Source organism: Ursus americanus, chromosome 30 (genome assembly GCF_024610735.1).
Source record: "Ursus americanus isolate L20-20 chromosome 30, mUrsAme1.1.p, whole genome shotgun sequence".
Lineage (NCBI taxonomy): Eukaryota > Metazoa > Chordata > Mammalia > Carnivora > Ursidae > Ursus > Ursus americanus.
Genome location: NC_142156.1, coordinates 27,175,749 through 27,199,612, shown reverse-complemented (window position 1 = coordinate 27,199,612; position 23,864 = coordinate 27,175,749). Strand labels below are relative to the sequence as shown.

Genomic DNA, 23,864 nt, shown 5'->3' with positions numbered 1-23,864 from the left:
ATTCTCTCTTTCCCTCTCCCTCTGTCTCTCCCCTCACTCACACTCTCTCTAAAACAAATAAGTAAATCTTTAAAAAAAAAAAAATCTTCAATAAGACCTAACGCATCTGGGATATTGTTTCATCTGAAACAAATTTCAGCAGAACCACCACTGGGATTTCTTTAGAACAGCTACAACAAATACAGGGAATAAGTAAGTATTCTACTACTTTTGGACTTCTGACTTCCAGAACTGCAGGATAATAAAGTGTGTTGTTTTAAACCACTAAGTTTGTGGTAATTTATTACAGCAGAAACAGGAAACTAATACAGAAGTCTGATTTAAAAAAAAAAGGACACATTTCAGACAAAATTACTTAGGAAATATTTTATTGTACAAAATTTACATTTGTTCTATATAGTGAAAAGTATGGCAAAACAAATTTTTGTTAATCCATTTTCTTTGAGATTTTTGTGAAAAGTAAAGATTTATTTTCTAATACATTCTCAGATAATGTAAGTTTTTATATAGTTGTTTAACAGTTGTGTTGGTAATAAGTGTCCTGGGACATAAAGTATAAAACTGAAAAAAGATCAAAAAAGTGCAGGGGGAAGACCACTGCCAAAGAGTAATCTCCACGAACTTGGCATTTTCCACTGCAAGGCAGATTTTGTGGGGTCATCACACTGTAATTGAAGAACAAAATACTTTAATCCTTCAATTTTACCACCAAATCCTTTTTTAGCACTTAAGTAACATAAAACTCTCCCTTCTCTAGTTTTTTTGTTAGTCTTTGCTCTTTTTGGTTCTGACATTTTTAGCTGAGTTTTATTGTAAGGAAAAAACAAAGCAATAAATTTCTGTCTCTATGTTAACTGAAGATAAATTTCCTTAAGTTCTAAATCATAAAGATATGCCAGAAAGGCTATGGCGTCCATCAAGTAAGATCATATTTGAAAGGAATAGGGGTTAAATAATAATAATAATAATAATAATAATAATAATAATAATGTGCTGTGTGATTTGTATCAGTTTGTTCCTAGCAAAAGCATGAATTAAAAAGGCAGTACCTATCATATCACTATGGTACTTCTATTATACCTAATGCCTTCTTTTCTTTTCAAAAGTTCAACTGAACTAAATTTTATATAAAGATGTATCTATATTTAACAAACTTTCACTTATCTGGTCTACTTATATAGAATAAAAAATAAAGTTTATAAATACATAACCAGAAAAATCAGAGGCTTAAGGTGTAGTAAAACTTACACATGGTTTGATTATCTGAAGCCATTCGTTAAGATACTCAACAAGACCTAATGCATCTGGGATATTATCTCCTTCTGAAACAAATTTCAGCAGAACCACCACTGGGATTTCTTTAGAACAGCTACAACAAATACAGAGAATAATTAAGTATTCTATTGATACAAAATGCTGATTCCATCTGTGTTTTTATAGCTAAGAAAATCTGCCAGGTTTGAGGCAAAGAGAAGATGCCACATAATAAGATCACTTATTTATCCCCCTTTGCTCCAGATATATGCTATTTGTGGGGACAGGACTAGAAGCCATGTAATGCCCACTCTGGGCATATGCAAGTTTGTTTCTCATACAAGGCTGCATGAAAAACCATCCCCACTGAAATATGTTCTACTTCCCAAATCTGCTGTAGAAAATAGTGATTTTCAGAAGAATCATAGCAAAGAGACTGAAAGAAAATATCACCCTTGTTACTAATAACCTAAAGCAGTGAAGGAAAACTGTGGAATTGAATAAAGGGAAAAAATTTACTATTACTTCTTTTTTTTTTTTAAGTTATTTATTTATTTATTTATTTATTTATTTATTTATTTAAAAGAGAGAGAGAGATAACAAGAGAGAGCATGAGTGGGGGTGCAGGGAGAGGGAGAAGGAGGCCCCTCACTGAGCAGGGAGCCCCACACGGGGCTGGATCCCAGGACCCCAGGATGAAGACCTGAGCGGAAGGCAGACGCTCAACCACTGAGCCACCCAGGTGTCCCTTTACTATTACTTCTTACAGATTCCATCTATTGAATGATTTATTATTTGCGAAGCACTGTCTGTATATTTTATAGTTCAATCCCTACAACAATTCTTGAGGAAGTTATAATTATCTCCATTTTATAACTGAATCAGTTTGGAATAATGGGAACATGGACAGAATGCCTGGATTCAAATTCTAGCTCTGCCACTTACCAGACATGTTAGGCAAGTTACTTAATCAGAGCGTCAGTGTGTCTCATTTGTAAAAGAGGAAACACAACAGAACTTACCTCACAGGTTGTTGTAAGGTGTAAAGGAGGCAGTAGAGGCAAAGAAAAACAGTGCCCAATAGCTATTATAATGAAGTAACTGAAGTTGAAAGGGTTTAAAATGTAGTTAACATACTCAAAGTTCTATATCTAATAAGTGGCAGAAGTGGGACTTGAACCCAGGTCTTTCGGACTCCAAAAGTCTCTTAACTGTGTGCTATAAATGCCTCAAGCTAGCAATGAGATAGAGGTAAACGCAAAAAGCTTCCTGTTTGTCAACAAAAGCAAAAATTATTTCTAATACCCTAAAACCAAGAACTAGGAGAAAAATGTAATGCCAAAACTTGAGAGCATATGACTAACAGAGAACTACAGAAATAAAGGTGAGTTGTGTTTCTAAGCAGGGGATTTCAGATATGAAGACTCTGAGAGCTAGGTTCAGAAGTCTCAGATGTACCAGGAGAGCCTACCACAGCATCTCGGTCTCTAAATAGCAGAAATTGGTCAGGGTGCCTGGGTGGCTCAGACAGTTAAGCGTCCAATTCTTGATTTCAGTTCAGGTCATGATCTCAGGGTCGAGAGATCCAGCCTCACACTGGGCTAAACACTAAGGGTGGAGTCTGCTTGGGATTCTCTCTCTCCCTTTTCTTCTGCCCCCTACCTGCATTCGCATGCTCCCTTCCTCTCTAAAATAAATAAATATTAGAAATCGGAAGTTGTTAGCACTAGTTCCATCACCTCACTACGTAACTCTCAAATATCTTAGGGGCTCTCAAGCTTTGTGTGGTAGCACTGTGAGTGTGATGACTCAGAAGTTTCTAGTTCCTAAACATTTATGCTATGGTAGCCTTAGAAATGGCTCCTGCCTAGAGGAGGCTAGCTTCCCTGGCTGTGCCTTCATTTTCAAGCCTCTAGGTTAAAAAATGCAGGGGCATGTTTGAATTTACGGCGCCTCCACTATTAGTTTGTAACACAAAGAGTAGCATAATAGTTTTAATACCATCCTCTGGTGCTCTCTGTAAAAATGGAAAGCGGAGAATGGCTAATTTTATTACTTCCTGTGACATTAAAATCTAGCACATGAGATACATCCATTATTAAATTATAAATGTACTTTGATTCCTATTAAGTATAAGGGGTTTCAGGTCAGCCACACCACTGCCACCACCTTTCATTAGAGTAACTAATATTACCTCTTCCAGAGATCAGAATATATATTTGTTCTCATAATGGGAAGGCAAAATATATGTCACAAAAAATTTAGCAAAAATGGTTTTCTCGATTTCAAGAATTCTTTACTGCAGTGAATGTATAATTGCACCAAACATTAAGCATGGGTTTGATTACAAATGAAAAGATTTGCATTACAAAATTAAAAGAAAACTGATTTTGTGAGAAACATTTTTAAATGGGATAAACTCTTAAAGTTAGAGTTGATGTATCTTGCAGATACACACAATCAATTCAAATATATTTTAAAGGAACTGGAAAGAGAACAAATGAAAAATCAGTAGTGGTAGTTATTTCTTGGTGATAGAAATGAGTATTATAAATACTGTTTCTTTGGACTATTCTACACTTTCCAAATGTTCTTTGCTGAGTACGTCTAACTTTTATAACATTTGCTATCATTGCTAACTTTGTGAGCAAGTTTATAGCTACCCAGAAATTATTCTTTGGTCTCATGGAGTTTTACCGTACACATGTGTGGCTCAGAATTCTGACAAAGACTCAGGGAGACCCCTAAGGCTCTTTTTGAATAGCCCTTCTCTGGTTCTACACCTTGTTCATTCCAGGTGTCCTAGCATTCCCCAATCACGATATCTGCCTTCACAATTCAGCAAGACCACTCTGCTCCAGTTACCTCCCTTCTTTGTGTTTGCTGGTGGTCCACAAAGTATCTGCAAGGAGAAAGCTGGGGCGATTGTGGGACTTATTTGCCTTCTCTCAGGGACCACAACTGTGTGCTGTTTGCTACCCAGTGTCTGAAAAAGTTGTTTCATTAATTTTGTCCAATTGCCAGTTGTTGATGGTAAGATGACAAGTCTAATGCCATTATTCTAACAAAATCCAAAGCAAAAGTAGACTGATTTGTAAAGAACTAACAAGTCAGTGTGAAGGAGCAGAGAGCTGTGGGAATACAAAAAGAGTAGTAAATTCCTTGTGCAGAAGGGAGAAGCAAGTGAGGACACAAGGAGTGCTGTGTGAGGTGACTCTTGGAAACTGTGTTAGTTTTTGCAAGGTAGGTAAGAGGAGAAAAGTACACAGCACAAGCAAAGGAAGAATGAGACAGCTTTTAGGAAACTGCTAGTTGTTTAGCTGGAGTCCAGGGCACCAAGGAATAAGCCAGGAAAGGAAATTCTGCAGGGCCTCGTATGGCACCTTAAGGAGTACAAACCAGATTCTGTACACAGCAAGTAAACTGCTGATGGACTTAACTCAGGGGATGTTGTGATCAGTTTTGAATTTTAATTCTAGCAACACTCAAGATGGAGCAGAGTTGAGTGAGAATGGAGGAAGCAGTGGGGAATCAATCAAAAGATCTTGATGGTAGCTGCTACAGACCAAACCCTGTCCCTCCAAAACTGAAGCCCTAACCCCTGATGTGACTATATCTGGAGATAGGCTTTGTGCAGGTAATTAAGATTAAACCAAGTCATAAGGCCCTAATCTGACAGGACTGTGGCCTTGAAAGGAAACAAGGAAAGAGAGGTCTCTCTCTGCCATGTGAGGATATGGCCAGAAGGTAGCCATCTGCAAGCCAGGAAAAGGGCCCTCACCAGAACCCAATCATGCTGGCTCCCTGATCTCAGACTTCTAGCCTCCAGAACTGTGAGCAAATGAATTTCTGTTGTTTAAGCCATCCTGCTGACGGTATTTTGTTACGGCAGTCCAATCGCACTGCAGTCTAGGCTACAAATGATGTGGCCTGAATGAAGCAAGAGAAGGACTGAAAGCTGGTGGTCCGTAGGGCAGGTGCAGAGAATGATTAGGTAGCCACCAGGGCTTCCATCAAAAGAATAGTTGAAGTGATATTTTATATTATGGGGAATAAGCTAGATAGGAAAAGAAGTAAAAACACCAATGACAGACTAGGAAAAAAAAAAAGAAAAATGGAAAGAAATGATGGTTTTAATAGGAATAGAGTAGGTTTTCAGGAAAAAAGAGAAAGCTGAAATGGTACACATGTATGGCCAGAGACAGACAAAATCAGCCTATACTGGAAAACAAGCTGAAATGCCTGTATCCTTTCTAACAGAGAAGTCTTGAATATTTTGGAAAAAAGCAGGGGCAAAAAAAATTACAAGGAACAAGTTCAACTTTTAAACAAAGAATAAAGCTCTGTGATCCTGAACCATGAATGCTAGGTCTAGAATGAAGTGGTTAAAAGTGCAGGATTTGAGGCCAGATGCCTAGGTTTGAAACCTGGCTCTGCCACGGATTACCCACATGGCTTTTTGCAGTTATTTAATCTTGTTGCTCTTCAATTTTCTTATTTATAACATGTAGCTTATTATGAGAACTAAATAATTTAATATACGTAAAGTGCATAGAACAGTACCAGGCGCTTAACTTGCTATTACCATGACTACTACTTACGTTACTATTATGACTTCTTCAGGTCATGCAGAAGTCACAATGTATATTTTAGAGCAAGCAAACCAGTCATTCTACTTGGCAAGGCTAAGTATACACTCTTGAAATGTATTATGTTAAGTAAGGAGGCAGATTTATTGGTTGACTTTGAACAATGATGGCGGGGACATATTTAAATTTTTTCTAGGTTAGCTCTGCCCAATTCCCTAAAGCCACCACTGATGGCACAAGAAGATGCTCCTTATTCATCTCGCTTCATGGGAGAGCAGGGAGCAGACTATATGAGCTTGAAAAGCAGCAGATGCCACCCTCTAAATGCTGCTCCTCCCCCTCCCCTCCCCCTCTTCATAACCATCGGCCCTGTCTTCCATGACCCCACCAGGCACATTAACTCCTGGTAAGACGGAAGAGTCAGAGGGAGTTGAAGCATACAGCAAGGCCTACTGGTTAGCCCCAAACTTAGCCTCGGGTCATATGAAACAGGAAGCTAAGGGCAGGCAAAAATGGGGACAGGCTAAGTGTCTACAAATCTGATAGCAGGCTGGGCCATCACATAAGTCATATAAATCAATTTACAAGAAAGGGCTAAAAGAAAAAAAAGATCTCTAATTTCCACCTTTACTTTCACTTGCCTTCTAAAAGTTCATGATTCCCAAAGACTAATCAAGAGTGACTGTAGAGTATTTAAAAGAAAAATTCACAAAAATAACTATAAATCTGTTACTGGGCACACAATATATAAAAGATGTAATTTGTGACAACATTATCATAACGGGTTGGGGGAGGCAGTGTGTACGGGAGTAGTTTTTGTGTGCAATTGAAGTTAAATTGGTATCAACTCAAATTAGACTGCTATAACTTTAGAATGTTACATGCAATCACCATGGAAACCACAAAGCAAGTATCTACAGAATATACACAAAAGAAAATGTAAAGAGAATCAAAAGATGTCACTATAAAAAAATCAACTAAGCACAAAAGAAGGCAGTAAAGGAGGAAATGAACAAAAAAGCTATAAGATATATAGAAAACAAGCAGCAAAATGACAAGTCCTTCATCAGTAATTACTGTTAATGCAAATGGATTAAACTCTCTAATCCAAAGACAGACTGGCAGAATGGATTAAAAAACATGATCCAACTATGTACTGTATACAAGAAACTTACTCTGAATATAAGGACGCACACAGTTTGAAAGTGAAAAGATGGAAAAAGATATTCCAAGTAAATAGTAACCAAGAGAGCAGGATGGCTATACAAATATCAGACAAAACAGACTCCAAGTCAAAAACTGTTCTGAAAGACCAAGAAGGCCATTATATATTGTTAAAAAGGCCAATTCATCAAGAAGACATAACAAACATAAAGATATATATATTCACAAAACAAGAGCCCCAAAATATATGAAGGAAACATTGACAGAACTGAAGGGAGAACTAGATACGGTGCTACAATAATAGTTGGAGACTTCAACAGCCTACATTCAATATTGGAACAAATAGACTGAGAAGGAAACAGAAGACTTACACAACACTGTACACCAATTAGACGTAACAGACAGATACAGAATACCCGACTCAACAAAAGCAGAATACACATTTTTCTCAAGTGCACACAGAACGTTCTCTAGGACAGGCCTTTGGTAAGGCACAAAATAAGACCTGATAAATGAAAATGATTAAAATCATACAAAGTGTCTTTTTCAATCACAATAGAATGCTACTAGAAATCACTAATGGAAGGAAAACTGGAAAATTCAAAATTTGCAGAAATTAAACAACACAATTTCAAACAACTAATGGGTCAAAGAAGAAATCACAAAATATACTAGAAGTTTTAGGGGTGGCTGAAAACAAAAACAGACGCAGCTAAGACAGTTTAAGAGGGAAAGTTAGAGCTGCAAACGCATATTTTAAAAAAGAAGAAATTTCACAGATTAATAACCTAAGTTTACACTTAAGAACTACAAAAATAAAGGCAAACTAAATCTGGAGTTAGCAGAAGAAAGGAAATAATGAAGATTAGAGATAAAATAGAGAACAGAAAAACAATAGAGAAAAATCAATAAAACCATAAGTTGTTTATTTGAAAAGATAAACAAAATTGAGAATAAAAAGAGACCCAAATTACTAAAATCAGAAATGAAGGTGAGGACATTAGTATGGATTTTGCAGAACTAAATAGGAGTTATTATTGAATAAGTACAGATTCTCTTTTTAGAACAAAGTTCTTTTTTTTTTTTTAAAGATTTATTTATTTATTTATTTGACAGAGAGACAGCCAGCGAGAGAGGGAACACAAGCAGGGGGAGTGGGAGAGGAAGAAGCAGGCCCCCAGCGGATGAGCCCGATGTGGGGCTCGATCCCAGGACCCCAGAATCATGCCCTGAGCTGAAGGCAGACACTCAATGACTGAGCCACTCAGGCGCCCCTAGAACAAAGTTCTGAAAGCAGATAGTTGGTGATGGGTATACAAAACTGTGAATTCATTAACGGCATTTAACTGTACACTTAAAAATGGTTACATTAATGTTTCATATATTTTACCATAATAAAAAAAGATTGATTGTAGAGGTTGCATAGAGTAAGTATCAGAATGCTTAACATGCTGCACATTATAAAGCATTAAATATGGTTTTTTAGGAACCAAAGACTAAATTTCAATCTCTCCCCTGAATGTAACAGAGTACCTATTTTATAGATAATTTTCAAAGTTCCAGTAAGAATCCAACACACTCTCCCACTTATTTTACTTTCACTTTTTTTTTTTTTAAAGTAGGCTCCATGCCCAATGTGGTGCTTCCACTCATCACCCTGAGATCAAGAGTCGTATGCGCTTCACTGAGCCAGCCAGGCACCCCTCTTTTATTTTAAACAGGTAGGGAACAAACGAACAGACAGACAAACTCACCCTTCATCATAGAGTGTTTTTGTGATACCTCCTCCAGGAATACGAATACAAAACTCAGAATCATCTATTTCAGGAATACACGGGCTTTTTTCCATTTCTTCCCAGTTAAGGCTCATTATTTTAGTTTGAACACTTTTTTGCACAAAAGGTGTGAGTAGGTATCTGAAGGGAGTACTAGAAGCAATCATATAATTAACTTTCTAAAAACCCACATTAAATCTGAACATTAAGGCAAGTTTTTCAAGCAAATGTTTGTTCTCTCTGTATTCTGTTGCTAAGCAAAGCACGAGTTTCAGCAGTCTATGGAAGAATAACATGTAAAAATACTGCTCTGGCTTGCTATTTCTATACTTAGGAGAGAGTATAAAGACACAGGCCAACTTAAACTAAGGCAAATACATCATGAAGATAACCTATTTCCCACAGCTATGCTCCCTTCTGGCCCTGAGGCCTTCTGTGAGATTCTTAGACATGTTATATCTACTGTGAGATTACTAAAAATTAGCTCCAATTTTGAAACATTAGTCTTGGCTAATATTTCTTCATCACGATTTTTTGGTGTATAAATGATAATGAAATAAAACAGTTTCTATTTCTATCTCTTGGATGTTTTGCCTTCTATTTAGGCATTCAGTCTGACATGCCTGGGAGCGGTACTTAAAGGCAACTGGATTTCTGTGATGGCTATATAAATAGAAATAAATAGAAATGTGAATTCAATCTTCCAAAAAACTGTCATCCAATGAATCTTAGGTACCCTCTTTCTCTTCATCAGCTGAGCTCTGTAATGTCGCCACACACAATACCAAACACTCGAAGCACAGTTCCAGAACCATCTCTGTCTTTACACCAAAGCTTTCCTTGTGCCTCAACCACAGGACTACCTAACCATACTCCCTCCTCTCTCTCGACTTTCTTTTATCTTCTTTCTAAATTCCAGAGTGGGGACATAAAGATACACGTGGCTTTTAAAACTTACTTTAGCTTTTTAATAGAGACACCATCATAATACTGTGTAAATCGTAATGAAAACTTTCAAAGGCAAAAACATACCTGCGAAGCTGTAGATCATTACGGTGATATGAATGACTGCTTGAAAGAACAATAACTTTGGCACAGTTACTACTTTTCACCCAGGAAAGCAGTTTTTCACAGAATGGCTTGGATTTATACTTTGTATACCATTGAAAGAATAAAAAGAAAGTCTAAAAGTTAGATCTTAGCATATAAGAGTATGTAAGAGTATTCTATAAAGTATTTTTTATAAATATTTATAAAATGATGATAAATAATTCATATACATAAAATAATAATTATTTTTAGATCCACTTACTGTCCTTAAAGTGAAAATGAGGGATGAAGAGCAATGAATTTTTTATTGTATCTTTAACAATTAAGAAATAAATCAGGAGGAATCTAGATTTCAAAAAAATTCTATTCGGACTGACAAAGGAAAATTTCCCAGTTCTCTACCTAAGTAATCTATCATTACTTAAAAACTATTAGATAAACATCTATGAGATGTTCTTCTAGAAATTTAGGACCTGAACATGACCAGGAAATAATCAGGTGAACCTAGGATACCGAACATCTGGCATTGATCCTCAAAGGAGTCAATACTGTGAAGAACAGAAAGAGGAAGAGGCCATTTCTACATCAACAGCTACCAACTAAAAAGATATTATAGCCAAATGTAACATGTGAAACTTGATTGGATCCAGAATTGAAGAATATTTTAGGGATAACTGGGGAAATTTGAGTATGTCTTATGATACCACTGAATAATTTATTAAATGCTGATTTTTTAGATAATGTTGCTGTGATTGTGAAGGAGAATGTCCTTATTCTCGAACGATGCATGCCGAAGTATTTACGGGTAAAATATGACATTAGTAGTCTACTTTTGGATTCTTTGCCAGAAGGAAACCGTGTGCATGCACACGCAAAGAGAGTGGATCAAGCAGGTGTGGCAAGATGTTAACAGCTGGTTAATCTGGAAAGTGGGTTATGAAGTTTCCATTTTATGGAAACTTTTCACAGTTAATAAAATAATTATTCAATAAAATTTAAAATGCAGATAAGAAATAGCTAGCTTTTAAAATAGGAAGGTGGTATAGTATGATTAAAAGAAGCAGGCTCTGGAGTCCAGCTGCCTGGTCTAGAATGCTGGCTCCACCCCTACACAGACCATATGTCTCAAAAAAATTGCTTAACCTTTCTGTATTTCAGTTTTTCTCATTTGTAAAATGAGGATAATGTTAGTACCTACTTCATTGGACTGTTGATTACAGGTGTGTGTGTGTGTGTGTGTGTGTGTATATATATATATATGACATATATGTGTGTGTGTATATACGTATATTTATTTATTTATTTATTTATATACTTATGTATATATATGTAAGTGTGTGTACATATATATATATTTCTCATAGCTATATTGGTGCAAAAAATCCATGTTCAGTAAATATTTGCTATTTTGAAATCACCATTTCCACCTACCAAAAATTTCATTTAGACATGTTTGTCTATCTTAATTCTTTTTTCTTTTCTTTTCTTTTTTTTTTTTTTTTGCCTATCTTAATTCTTGAACTTACCCAGGTATTAAGAAGAGAACAGGAAAAGCCACATGCATGGCATAACGTAGAAATATTAGCAACTCTCACTGCAAAATTTGGAGTATATTATTATTATTATTATTTTTAAAGATTTTATTTATTTATTTGACAGAGATAGAGACAGCCAGCGAGAGAGGGAACACAAGCAGGGGAAGTGGGAGAGGAAGAAGCAGGCTCCCAGCAGAGGAGCCTGATGTGGGGCTCGATCCCAGAACACCGGGATCACGCCCTGAGCCAAAGGCAGACGCTTAACGACTGAGCCACCCAGGCGCCCCTTGGAGTATATTATTAACTAAAAAAAGTAAAGAGTGGTTCTAATGTAAATATTAAAATAATCATAGCATTATTCAGTCATCTCAAGCTGAAAAAAATCTAATGTTCCATTAACAATACAATGGATAAATTATGGTTTATTTATGCAACAGAATCCCACAGAGGTGAGAATGAACAAGCTGCCTCTCCCTCGAACAACACAGACAGACCTCACAAATAGAATGTTGAGTAAAGGAAGCTAGACATAAAGTACATACCATAAGATTCCATTTACATAATAACATAACTAGGATGGGGCACGGGGGAGAGCCTCTGGAACACTGACATATTTCTGACCTCCCAAACAGATGGTACTTAATCCACTTAACCAATATTTACCAAACGCTTCTCTACATGCTAGGCACTATGCTAGAAGTTGAGGATATAAGAGAGAATGACACATTGTCACCTCTCTCAGAAAACTTACTTAATACTAGTCGTAGATAATAAACAAATATATGACATGCTAAGTAGTGAGCAGCTGTGAAGAAAACCACCCCAGGATAAGAGAATAGAAAGGGTGGTCAGGGAAGGCATTTCTGATGAAGTAACATTTAAGCAAGGACTGAAGGAAGTGAGCCATTTAGGTATCTAGGGGGAAAGTATTCCAGGCAGGGAAATAATGTAAAGACTCTGAGACCGGAGTGAGCTTAATCTGTTTGAACAACACAGAGAGGCCGGTGTGGCTGAAGCAGGGTGAGTGAAAGAGGGAAACAGGCAATGAGCACAGAGTAACGGCTCTAAGTTGGCTTAGGCAGAGCAGCTGCCCAAGGGAACACTCCGTGATAACCGAAGTGCTCTTTATGGCAGCCGCTTGCCACATGTGACTGTGGGGAACTTCCAATGTGGCTAGTGTGAAGGAGGAACTAATTTTTAATTTTATTTACTTTTAGTTTATGAATCAAAATTTAAATAGCTACATGTGGCTAATGGGCACCATACCAGGATAGAGGTAGAACCAGGAGGAGCCAAGGTAAGGGCTGTGATTTCACTGGACATCAAACAGAAAGCCACCAGAGGGTCTGAAGAGATAAGTGATGTATTTGATTTAGGTTTAAAGGATCACTGGTGGTGCTATTTGAAAACAAACTATTAGGTATTTGTGGGAGTGGGTGGACAAGAACAAAATCAGGAGCATGAGGGAAGGCAGTGGTTTGAACAATAGTGGTAGCAGTGGAAGAGGAAAGAAGTTAGATTCAGAATTTATTTTGACACATACATAATTTAGATGTAGATGCCACTGGCTGAAATGTAAAACAAATGGAGTAAATAAAAAATATCCCTATGCTTAAATGTCTTCACCAATGCCACCTGAAGAGAATATAAGACCCACCCTGTATGTCCCAGTTCCTTTCAGTATAATGAAATAATGATAACACCTCTGAAATTTTATAAGATTGGTTCTCTATAGAACCAGACTTTTCTTAACTGTACACACAGTAAAAAGAGCAGAACTGAGTTTTGAATCTTAATTCTCAATACTGACTTAGTATTTTCTCATTGTATTTTACTTTGATCAACTTAAAAAGACAAATATAATATACTAACCTTAATAAAAATGGATCGTAACTGAAGAGCCACTAGCTTCTTTGAAGGCAATGAATATACTACAAAGACAAAAAAAAAATGAAATAATAAGATACTCAAAATGATGGAGTTATACAAGTGAAATTACTAACATAAAAACTAAAATTGAATTGTATTTATACCTAATATTTTCAATAATTAAATATAAAACATATGAACTATATCATTCAGTTAAAATAAAACACTTTAGAAGTATCTTAAAATGCACCTTTGGGCTTTATTCTATGGAACAGATTCTTTCTGACAAGTTAATGGTTTATTTATTTCATTTTTTTTTTTTTAGTGGTCGAGGGAAGAGGAAGAGAAAGAATCTTTTTTTTTTTTTTTTTAAGATTTTTATTTTATTTATGTGACAGAGACAGCCAGCGAGAGAGGGAACACAGCAGGGGGAGTGGGAGAGGAAGAAGCAGGCTCCCAGCGGAGGAGCCTGATGTGGGGCTTGATCCCGGAACGCCGGGATCACGCCTTGAGCCGAAGGCAGATGCTTAACGACTGCGCTACCCAGGCGCCCCAAGAATCTTAAGCAAGCTCCATGCCTAGGGCAGAGCCCAATGTGGGGCTTGATCTCACAACCTTGAGATCATAACCTGAGCCGAAATCAAGAGTTGGATGTTTAATGGACGGAGCCATGCAGGCGCCCCTGATGAGGTAACTGTTAAGAAAATACAAAAATTATTTTTCTTCTGTGATTGCAAAACCAGAGAAGTATTCCTCTGAAAACTTCTGGCGTTATGACAAATAAAATCATTCTTAAGAATGTTTTTAGTTCCAGATAGTCTCCCCTCTTTTTAGAGAATAGCGAAACTCATTGGGATTAAGAGAAGAATAAAATGCAGGAGAATGTCAGCCATATGATAACATCTCTGAAATAGGCACATTTATGTTCTTTAGGAGTTTCTGAAAGATAACATGCAAGATAAATGTAAAATTTTATGTGAGTCGATGTGTATGCTCTTCTTCTGGGAAAAGGATCCGTAACCTTCATCATATTCTATAAGGGGCCTACTTTGCTAATGCTTAACATGTCCCAGCCCAAGAATGACAAGCTCTGAGATGAACCAAGGACAAAATATGGAGTCTCTTAGAGGCAGGATTAGGCTCCCGTGCTGAAGGGTAAGCTTTTAGTTACTGTGAATAACCCAGACTTCAGCAAATCCTTTGGTAGTTCGTGTCTCTCCAGTTATAGGTCTTTTGGGGAGTGTCTTATTGGACCTGTGGGGTGTGACGGGGGGCTATACCGCCTCAGCAAGTCTAGTGACTACCACGTATGTTCAGGACAAAGGAGGCAAGAGCAGGAAGTTTAGGAATTAGGGAGAAGAGAACATATTTAGGGAAAAGAGCACAAATTTAGGGGAAAGGTACTAAGATGTGGGCCATTCAGGCCTGTAATCTACCTCTGACATACGCATCTAGTGCAATTCAACAGACCTAATAGGAAGAGATATATCTGTAGGGAGTGAGCAAAATGTAAGATATACCACCTCCTATAAGAGCAACACTCATGTTCTCCATCAGTGTATCATGCAAATCTTTTTTAACCTGCATGGCGGGTTAAGATCCTGCTTCTCATTACTTTTCTGATGTGATACAATATGAAACCAACATCACCTTTCATGTATTCTGGTGGAAAATATTTAGCTTTTATCTAACCAAGCCTTTAGACCTAAGTATTGTTATAGAAAATACAGAGACTAGAGGAACAAGCTAAATGACACCACAAGGAAGATATCAAATGTTGCTACATTTGGTGAGATGTTCTATAAAACAATGGGTCCAGTTTTTCCTCAATAAGTCAGTTTCATGAAGAAGGGGGAAAAAAAAAGAGACTGCTCTAGAGTAAAAGAAATTTCAGAGGCACAATAATCAGATGACTACTGTGGGTCTTTGTTTAGACAAACGAACTTTAAAGGACATTTTGGGGTAAAATGGAACAATTTGAATATGATAGGGTATAGGAAGACACTAAGAAATTGCTAATTTTGTTAAATGTGATGGTATTTTATCCATGTAAGAAAATGTTCTTAAAAGATGCTTATCTGAAGATACAATGTCATGATGTCTACAATTTAAGATACCTCATCTTAAAAATAAAGTGGATTAAAGGACTTTTCCAATTGACTTGCTGCAAGTTTGTGTCAGAGAAAAGCCAGTGGGTCTTCTACTAGAGTGAAAGTGTATTAGCAGGGTGGTGTGGTGCTTAAAAGGCAAGTCTCAGGGGCCAGAGACTTGGTTAGATGCTCAGTTACACCAGTTATTAATCATGTGACATGTACTTCTCTGTGCAGTGGTTTCCTCATTAATAAAACTACCCAGAGAGTAGTTGTGAAGATTAAATGAATTAATACATTTAAACGCACAGTGTCCAGCTCATAGGAAATACTCGATAAAATGATAGTTGTTATCACTAGTGGAAGTATACAAATTCTAGTTCTACCATTTACAGTCCTTTATCCTTTAAGGCAATACTGAAATTCAGTCTTGTGTTAACAGAGCCATCTTTCCTGCAGGAATTTTAATTTTTTTTTTTAAAGATTTATTTGTCAGAGAGAGCGAGAGAGAGAGAGAGATGGAGCACAAACGGGGAGCGGCAGGCAGAGAGAGAAGCAGGCTCCCTCTCAGGGACTCAATCTCAGGACCCTCAGATCATGACCTGAGCTGAAGGCAGCCGCTTAACTGACTGAGCCACCCAGGCGCCCCGTAAGGTTATTTTTTGAAAGTTTATTTCATTATTGCAAGCCAATGGCACCATTAATAAGATGGAGAAAAAAAAAAAAAAAAAGGTTCTTCATTTGTTTTTTAGTCCATCAGTGGTATTTCATGCTACTCTATCACCTGTGGCTTTCACCTCAAAATGGTGAACCGAAAACCGAGCAGCCAATAGAGCAGTTTGCCGTCAAAGCAAGTGGATACTCCTGTACTTCATGATCAATAGCTTTCCCCTGATAGCTCAGAGCAGTACCACATTATAAACACAGTGGTCAGTGCCATAGCAACTGTGTCCCCCAATTAATCAGGCTTGAGAGTTCAATGAAGAACTACGATTTATGGCATGGGAAAAGCCTACACCTACTAGTAATATTAGGCAACTCAATCTCTCTGAGCCTTATTGATATTACATTATTATGGATTCTATGATAATACGAAAGGATGACCACGAGGCTTAGGTAAGGTAGCACATGTTAAACATACAGAACTGAACCCGGTGGAATTCTTTTCCCCTTTCCTTGGTATTAGCAATGCTTATGCCTGCCAGAAAGAACAGAAATTAAAACTGAGGATGAAAGAAGGAAAAAAAAAAACGCTTATGTAAAAAAAAAAAAAGGAAACCTCAAATTCTAGTTAAACAAGTACAGTCATCATAGGAGTTGCCATTTAGAAAAGGCTAAGAACTAAAACCAGATGTAAGAGAATAGGACGTGGCTAGGTCATAAATTCTGCACAAAGCTGGCACTAAGTAAATGTTTGTTATAAAACAGTATCTGTAGAATCTATTTCTAAGTTAAAACAACTCTTCCTTATAACAGAATAAAACAGGCTTAAGTCTTACACACTTTCAGCATTTATACTGAGTTCTGTTGAATTTTCTTCTGCAGTTGCATATGGATTGTTTCCAACCATCGGCACAAGACAATCGGTATAGAAGTAACCAATCTTACACATATTTAGTGTAGAAATAATCAAGTCCATGGCAAGCTGGCCAACATTTCCAACAGATACTGCTGGCTGAAATAATAAAAAAGGAGTATGTTCATTAAGTCACCAAAATTAGCAGCACTTTTAGAAGTACAGACAGAAGATAATAATCACGGGACTACTTTTGGATGGTTATGCTCAGGTACGTCATAGCTGGATAGAGACTTTCCTTAGTTGCAACTGAGGTGTCAGCAGGGGCTTCCTCTGCTTTTGAGACTACTGATTTAACACTTATGGAACACCTACGACATGTCAATCATTGCTCTAGGTGCTAGGAATGCAGTAAGACAAACCGACAAAAGTTCCTGCGCTCATGGAGTTTCCACTCTAGTGAGGGAATAGTTTAATGTAACAAAATAGTGAAATGAAGGCATACTTCACTTTACTGAACTTCACAGAGAATGTGTTTTTTTACAAATTGAAGGTTTGTGGCAACCCTTCCTCAAGGAAGTCTATCAGAGCCATTTTTCCAACAGCATTTACTCACTTTGTGTCTGTTACATTTTGGTAAATCTGTCAATATTTCAGACTTTTTCATTATTATATTTGTTATCATTTGATCTGCAATCAGTGATTATGACTCACTAAAAGCTCAGATGATAGTCAGAATTCTTTAGCAATAAAGTATCTTAAAATTAAGGTATGCACACTGTCTTTTTAGACATGATGCTATTGCAAACTTAATACAGTACAGTATAAACATAACTTTCACATGCACCAGGAAACCAAAAAATTCATTTGACTTGCTTTATTGCAATATTCACTCTATTGCTGTGGTTTGGAACCAAACCCCCAATATCTTTGAGGTATGCCTGTATACAGTGGTAAGTGCTATGGAGAAAAACTAAGTGAGAGTGTGTATATGTATGTGCTTGGCTGCAATTTTAAACAGGGTGATCAAGAAAAGAATTACTTTAGCTGACCAGTTAATTATAGACCTAAAAGACGTAAGCAAGACAGCCACACAAAGACCAGGGAAAAGAACACTTCAAGCAGTGGGAAAGCAAATGTAAAGTCCTCTTGGGTCATCTTTCCATTTGCTTTGTTAGTGCCCAAAGGTTGGAGTCAGCTTCTTTTCACGTTAAACACACACACATATTTATCCCCACGACTTCAAAGAGTCCAGTTGTCAATCTCTATAGCCCAAAATATCTATCTGAACTTCAGATCCTAATGGATATCTCCACATGCTTATCTCACAGACAACGCATGTTCAACATGTACAAGACTAAACTTCGGCCTAAACTTGCCCTCACGTTTTGTATTTTAGAAAAGAGCACAATTACTCATCTAATTACCTAGACTGAGAAACGTCTTCCTTTTCTCTTATCAACCACATCTAATAAATGTCTAATTTTCATTGATTCTATTTCCAAAGTATCTCTTTAACGTTGCTCTTCTTTTGCATTCTTCTAGCACAATTGCTTTTTTCCCTTCATCTTACTTTTCTGGGTCTCAGGGTGGTCTCCCACTTCTCATTGCTCTCATCTACTAATCTCCTGGTTTCTCCTGTAATTCCCTTTCCCCTTCTCCAGGATTTTGCTTTAGTTAGAGCCTCGATCTCCTATATCATCCACCTTTTCCTCACTATTGGATTCTTCCCATCAGCATATACACATGCTGAAATCTTTTCTTCTAAAATACCCGCTGGCTACCCTCCAACGCCCTTCCCCACCCCACCCCACACTCTGATAAAATACCCTCCCTTGATCCCACATACTCCCCTAACTACCACTTCACTTCTTGGTGTCTCTCCATAGCCAAAGTTCCCCAGTTGTCCACTAAAACATAAGCAGGAACTTTATCTCTGAATTGATGAACAAATACATATATATACATGTCTCCATCCCTTCTTCCATTTATTCAAACCACTCCAATATAGCTTCCCTCCCTTCACCACTCTACTGGTATCTGTCAAAGTTACCAACAATGATCTTTCGGACATTACTTTCCCTATGAATCTTTCCCTTTTTTTTCTTCTGCCAGGTATCTTACTAGCTGTCTCTGCAGAAGTTTGGACTCAAGGTCAACTGATATGGCTGCAGCCTATGAAAAAGCAAGGCCCTGAATTCATTACCTGAGAGAACTAGCCTAAGACCCTAACCAGGTTGTACCAGCTTTCAGAGCATGTCCACAGGCCCTTCTCCTTCTGCTAAGATAACCTCCTGACATCAGGGACTCAATTTTGCCTCATTCTGACGTCAAGTCTTCAACCCAAAGTAAACATGGTAATATATGGTACATACATGTTTCATCTCCTGCAAGGACACCTTTCCCTTTTGTGATTAATAAATATTTTTCAGGGAGATACTTTGAAATTATATAAAATTTCCTTCTTCATTATCACACACTAATTTTAACATTCATTCATATTTCTTGCACGCATCATTAAGGTGAGAATTGCCCAAAAGTGATTACCATCATTTAAAAAAGAGATATAACTAACATATGATGTTGTATCAGTCCTAGGTATATAACACAAGTTGATATATGTATATATTGTGAAAAGATTACCACAATAAGTTTACTTAACATCAATCAACCACAGTTACAAATTTTTCTTGTCACGAAAACTTTTAAGATCTACTCTCTTAGCAAGTTTCAAATACACAATACAGTATTGTTACAGTATTGTTTACTATAGTCACCATGTTGTGCAATACATACCCACACTTATTTATAACCGGAGGTTTGTACCTTTTAACTGCATTCCTCTATTTCATTTCAAGCAGCCCTCATCCTCACCCTCCTCTGGCAACCACCGATCTGTTCTCTGTATTTATGAGGGATCCCCCTCCCCACCCCCGGTTCCACACATAAAGCTTTAACAGGTCCTTGTGTCCCTCACCCTCCCAATAAGTCCTAGGGTTCTTCTGTTCCCTTTTCAAAGCGCTACCCTAGCATTTATTGCCCTTACCGGTTCACGTGTGTTTCCAACTAGACTGCACACCTTTGAGGACAAGGACCTAGTCTTATTTTAGTATTTTTACACTACAGAATGTTTACTGAAACAGTGACTGAATATGGGCAATTTTTGGAGCAATAAAACCGTGTGTTAGCTACTGGCAAAGACTTTTATTACCTTATCCGTAGTTTTCTCGTTAATGAGAAAGTCTTGCCAGCTTAAGACTGGCTCGGATACTAGCTGAAGAAAGATGTTCTAGGCTATAATGAAGAGAATATGGCCCGCTCAACCTAATCACAACGTTACCTGTAATACCCAAACACATTACGTTTCACAGTCAACGAAGACTACAAACTGTAGTCTCAGAAACGTTCGGTGATAGCGCCAACAAAGATTCTATCAGAAGCGCCGCATCCAGCGACAACCTGTCTTCGGGTAAGGCTGAACACCTGAAACAGAAGCCAGTACCGCCCTCTGTCCCAGGGCCGGTGAAACCCCTCCACTCGCGGTGGGGGCCCCCCGGGCGCCTCCCGAGAGGAAGCACTCCAAGCCGAGCACGCGGAGCTCGAGAAAGCGGGGACTCACCATTAGGAAGGTGTAGCCCGCCAGGTCGGGGACTGACTCTCCGCAGGGAACGAACATGGTCGCACAGAAGTGGGAGAACCGGGGGAGCCCGGACGTGGGAGAAACGAGGACGGCGCAAACGCGAACCCGCGAGCGCCGCGCCGCGCCGCGCCGGCGCGCCGGAGTCCCCAGAGCCCCTAGTGACGGGGGCAGGGCGGGGTCCGCCGAGTCGCTCGGCGTGGGGTCCTGAAGGGCCCGTCCAGCTCTCTGCCGGTCCGCAGGGCGGAGAGGGCCCGCGACTGGGGAAAGATGGGGGCGGGCAGTGCCTGCGGAGACCGCGGCAGGGCAGGCCGATGGGGAACGCCAAGCTGGCGGGATGGTGACCGCCAGGGAAGGGAGCGGCCGGCGGAGGGAGTCAGGCAGGGAGAGGGGCAGCCCGAGCCCTGGTAGTCCGCGCCGTTTGAAAGCAACAGTTGAGCGCCGCCGCTGCCTCGGCTCCCGCCCAGCCCCGGCCCTGACGCGGCGTCGCGCCCCCCGGGAGCTGCGTGAGGCCGAGCGGTCGCGCCGGCTCTGCTCAGCCGCGACTGGCATTCCGGGGCTGGCCGGGGCGCGCCCGAAGCGTGGAGAAGCGCGGTGAGGCGCCGGCCCCAGCATGTCGCTACCTCCGGAGAAAGCCTCGGAGCTGAAGCAGCTCATCCACCAGCAGCTGAGCAAGGTGAGGGCCGCGGGCGCCCGGCAACGCGGGCCTCTTCGGCCGCCTTTGGTCCGGAGCGCCCAGCCTGGCGTCCCGAGACCCGGTCGGCGGCAGCGCCAGTTTGCCGCGGACGCGAACGCAGGCTCTGGGGCGCAGAGCGCGGGCTGGGCGGGCTCCGAGTCTGCAGCCGGGGCCGCTTTCTAGCCTCGGTGAAAGAGCACAATGCCGGCAAGTGCTAGTGAGAGTTTGAGGGGACGGAACGCGGCACAGTGTGAAGCACAGCTGTGAAGATGAAGCGGTCATCCTGCGGTCTCTGGGTGTCAGGTTGAGTACAGGTTGGGTTTGGAGCGGGTGTATATTCAGAGGTCAGGAATTGGAATTTCTTTAAGGGTGAAACTTGTGTCTTTGAAGTCGAACCAAATCAGCAATTCTTAAGTCGTGAAAGGGAAGTTACTGAAAGTCTTGTAATGAACGTGTTTGTGATACTTCGGAGCTCAAGAAGAGCCTAAAGGTGCTTAGCCGAATTCAGTAAGCTGAAGTAATAAAAGCTACCGTTTATTGTGCACTTGTATGCCAGGCTTTGTGCTAAGTGTTTAGCATCTTTTATTACCTAAGCCTCACAGTAATCTTGCTAGGGCACCATTTTTTCCAGATTCATAAAGGGTAAGAAGGTTGACTCAGGGTCACATCTAATAAGTTGAAGGCTGAAATTCATACTCTGATCTCCAGGTCTGTGTTCTCTTAATTATACTACGCTCTCTTTCAAAAGGTCTGTTTTTGTTGAGTGTTATTTGTGGGGAAATGGTAACAAAGGTAGTGGATAACCAGTAGAAATTATTTCTAGAATTTGTACTAAAAAAAAAAATGCATCTTAAAATTTTTTTCTTTTAAAAAATCCTTTATTCTCATTGAATTCTAGTAACAATTTTACGTTTACTATTAGCTTGAGAAGCCATCCTGAATTTTGTTTACTTACTCTTCCATTATTTTTCCCCTTTGGGTGTTTTAGAAAGAAATTAGCTAATTGGCAATGTTTGATGGCTTCATAAATGTAAATTGTAATGCGAGTTTTCTACGTAGATGGATGTCCATGGCAGAATAAGAGAAATCCTTGCTGAGACAATACGGGAAGAATTGGCACCGGATCAACAACAGTTATCAACAGAAGATTTGATCAAAGCCCTTAGACGTCGGGGAATCATTGATGATGTGATGAAAGAACTTAATTTTGTTACTGTGAGTTTATCTTTTAGGGGAAAAATTTTGAGAGTATGTTCACATGCTTAATGCTGCTTATAGGGTCCATATTTGGGGCCTCTTTTTAGTAAAATCACTTTAAAACAAGACCATTTTTGTCTAGTAATATCTTTTTTTTTTTTTAAAGATTTTATTTATTTATTTGACAGAGATAGAGACAGCCAGCGAGAGAGGGAACACAAGTAGGGGGAGTGGGAGAGGAAGAAGCAGGCTCATAGCGGAGGAGCCTGATGTGGGGCTCGATCCCATAATGCCAGGATCACGCCCTGAGCTGAAGGCAGACGCTTAACCGCTGTGCCACCCAGGCGCCCCTGTCTAGTAATATCTTACTTCATGTATAAGCTAACTCTACCCTTGACTGTAGCAAGTAGGATTATAATGAAGGGAAAGATGGGGGCGGGCAGTGGAGATTGGAGTTACATACTATATTTTTCTCTCTAAAATGACAGAATTTTCTGTTATTCTCTAGGTCTGTAAGTGTACGTATTTCAGTTAAATTAGTTCACCATAACCTAGTTCTTTTTCACTGGTATTCTATAATTTTTTTAGATTAGGCGTATTTTTTTAAAATAAACATATTCTTTTGGAACTCCATGCTCTATGATTAACAAATTACCAGTTTCTGTAAGAAAATAATTGTATAAGAACCTTCAAATCTCTTTATACAAATAGGTCAGTAGTGGGATGATAGCCTCAGTGCACAAATTAGTAAGTAGGCCTTCTTTTGAAAATGAGGCAATAATGAGAAACTGTGACCTAATAATACCTGGGTAATATAATGTAAAAATTGGATGGGCTGCATAATACACCAGGGAATAAGTACTTTAACACAGCCTCCTTTTTTGGTTTTTGAGGTTTATAAACCCATTTGTTTAAAAATTGACCCAATAACAGCTTCTGCTGTGTGAATGTCATTCCTTTATTAAAATCAGTTCATGGTAGAATCATAAGCCAAATGTCATAATAGGTTTAGAAGAAGTTTAAGCTTGTTTAAGGTATTAAGGATTTGTTTTTTGCATTCTGTGGACATTGAAGACAGTTAAATTCCTAATTAGACTTTAGGCGTGACCAGTCGTATCATCTTTTTTGCGGGCTTTTCATTATTTTCATATGCTAAGAAAATAAGAGTTTCCTTGAGGAGGCTTTATCCTATCTACTTTTATTTACTTCTTAGTCCCATTATTGACATTTCCTTGCTTAGCTATAATTTTTGTTTCCTTGAGGAGGCTTTATCCTATCTACTTTTATTTACTTCTTAGTCCCATTATTGACATTTCCTTGCTTAGCTATAATTTTTGTTTTCTAATTTGTTTTTTTTTTCCTGCCTTTCTAGGACAGTGTTGATCAAGAACTACCTTCCTCTCCAAAACAACCTGTTTGTTTTACTGATAGACAATCAACGTTGTTAAAAAAAAGTATGTGTATTTCTTTCTAATGTTGATTTTGTTTTGCACAGTATTACATATTGATGTC

The 23,864-nt window shown here is 38.8% G+C and overlaps 2 protein-coding genes across 4 annotated transcripts in view; one reads left to right on the top strand and one right to left on the bottom strand.

Annotated features, from left to right (window-relative positions):
- Positions 1 to 351: 351 nt before the first annotated feature.
- PSMG2 (proteasome assembly chaperone 2) lies at positions 352 to 20,652 on the bottom strand. 2 transcript variants are annotated; one of them, XM_045815150.2, is made up of 7 exons: positions 20,462 to 20,652; positions 16,830 to 17,001; positions 13,240 to 13,298; positions 9,815 to 9,933; positions 8,762 to 8,935; positions 1,249 to 1,369; positions 352 to 665 (listed from the first exon to the last, which is right to left on the bottom strand). In XM_045815150.2, exons 1-7 carry the CDS (start codon positions 20,516 to 20,518, stop codon positions 573 to 575), a joined length of 795 nt encoding a protein of 264 aa, XP_045671106.1. In that variant the 5' UTR covers positions 20,519 to 20,652; the 3' UTR covers positions 352 to 572. The 2 variants fall into 2 exon arrangements, with proteins under 2 accessions (XP_045671106.1, XP_045671107.1); XM_045815151.2 differs by having other exon boundaries at positions 16,935 to 17,001.
- Positions 20,653 to 20,755: 103 nt separating this feature from the next.
- CEP76 (centrosomal protein 76) overlaps positions 20,756 to 23,864 on the top strand; it is a 31,068-nt gene continuing 27,959 nt past the window's right edge. The window contains exons 1-3 of one of the 2 annotated variants that reach the window (XM_087857489.1): positions 20,756 to 21,155; positions 22,215 to 22,370; positions 23,725 to 23,806. In XM_087857489.1, coding sequence (XP_087713615.1) covers positions 21,093 to 21,155; positions 22,215 to 22,370; positions 23,725 to 23,806 — 301 coding nt within the window. In that variant the 5' untranslated portion in view covers positions 20,756 to 21,092. The remainder of the gene's footprint in view (positions 21,156 to 22,214; positions 22,371 to 23,724; positions 23,807 to 23,864) is intronic. The other variant, XM_045815148.2, reaches the window with a different exon arrangement.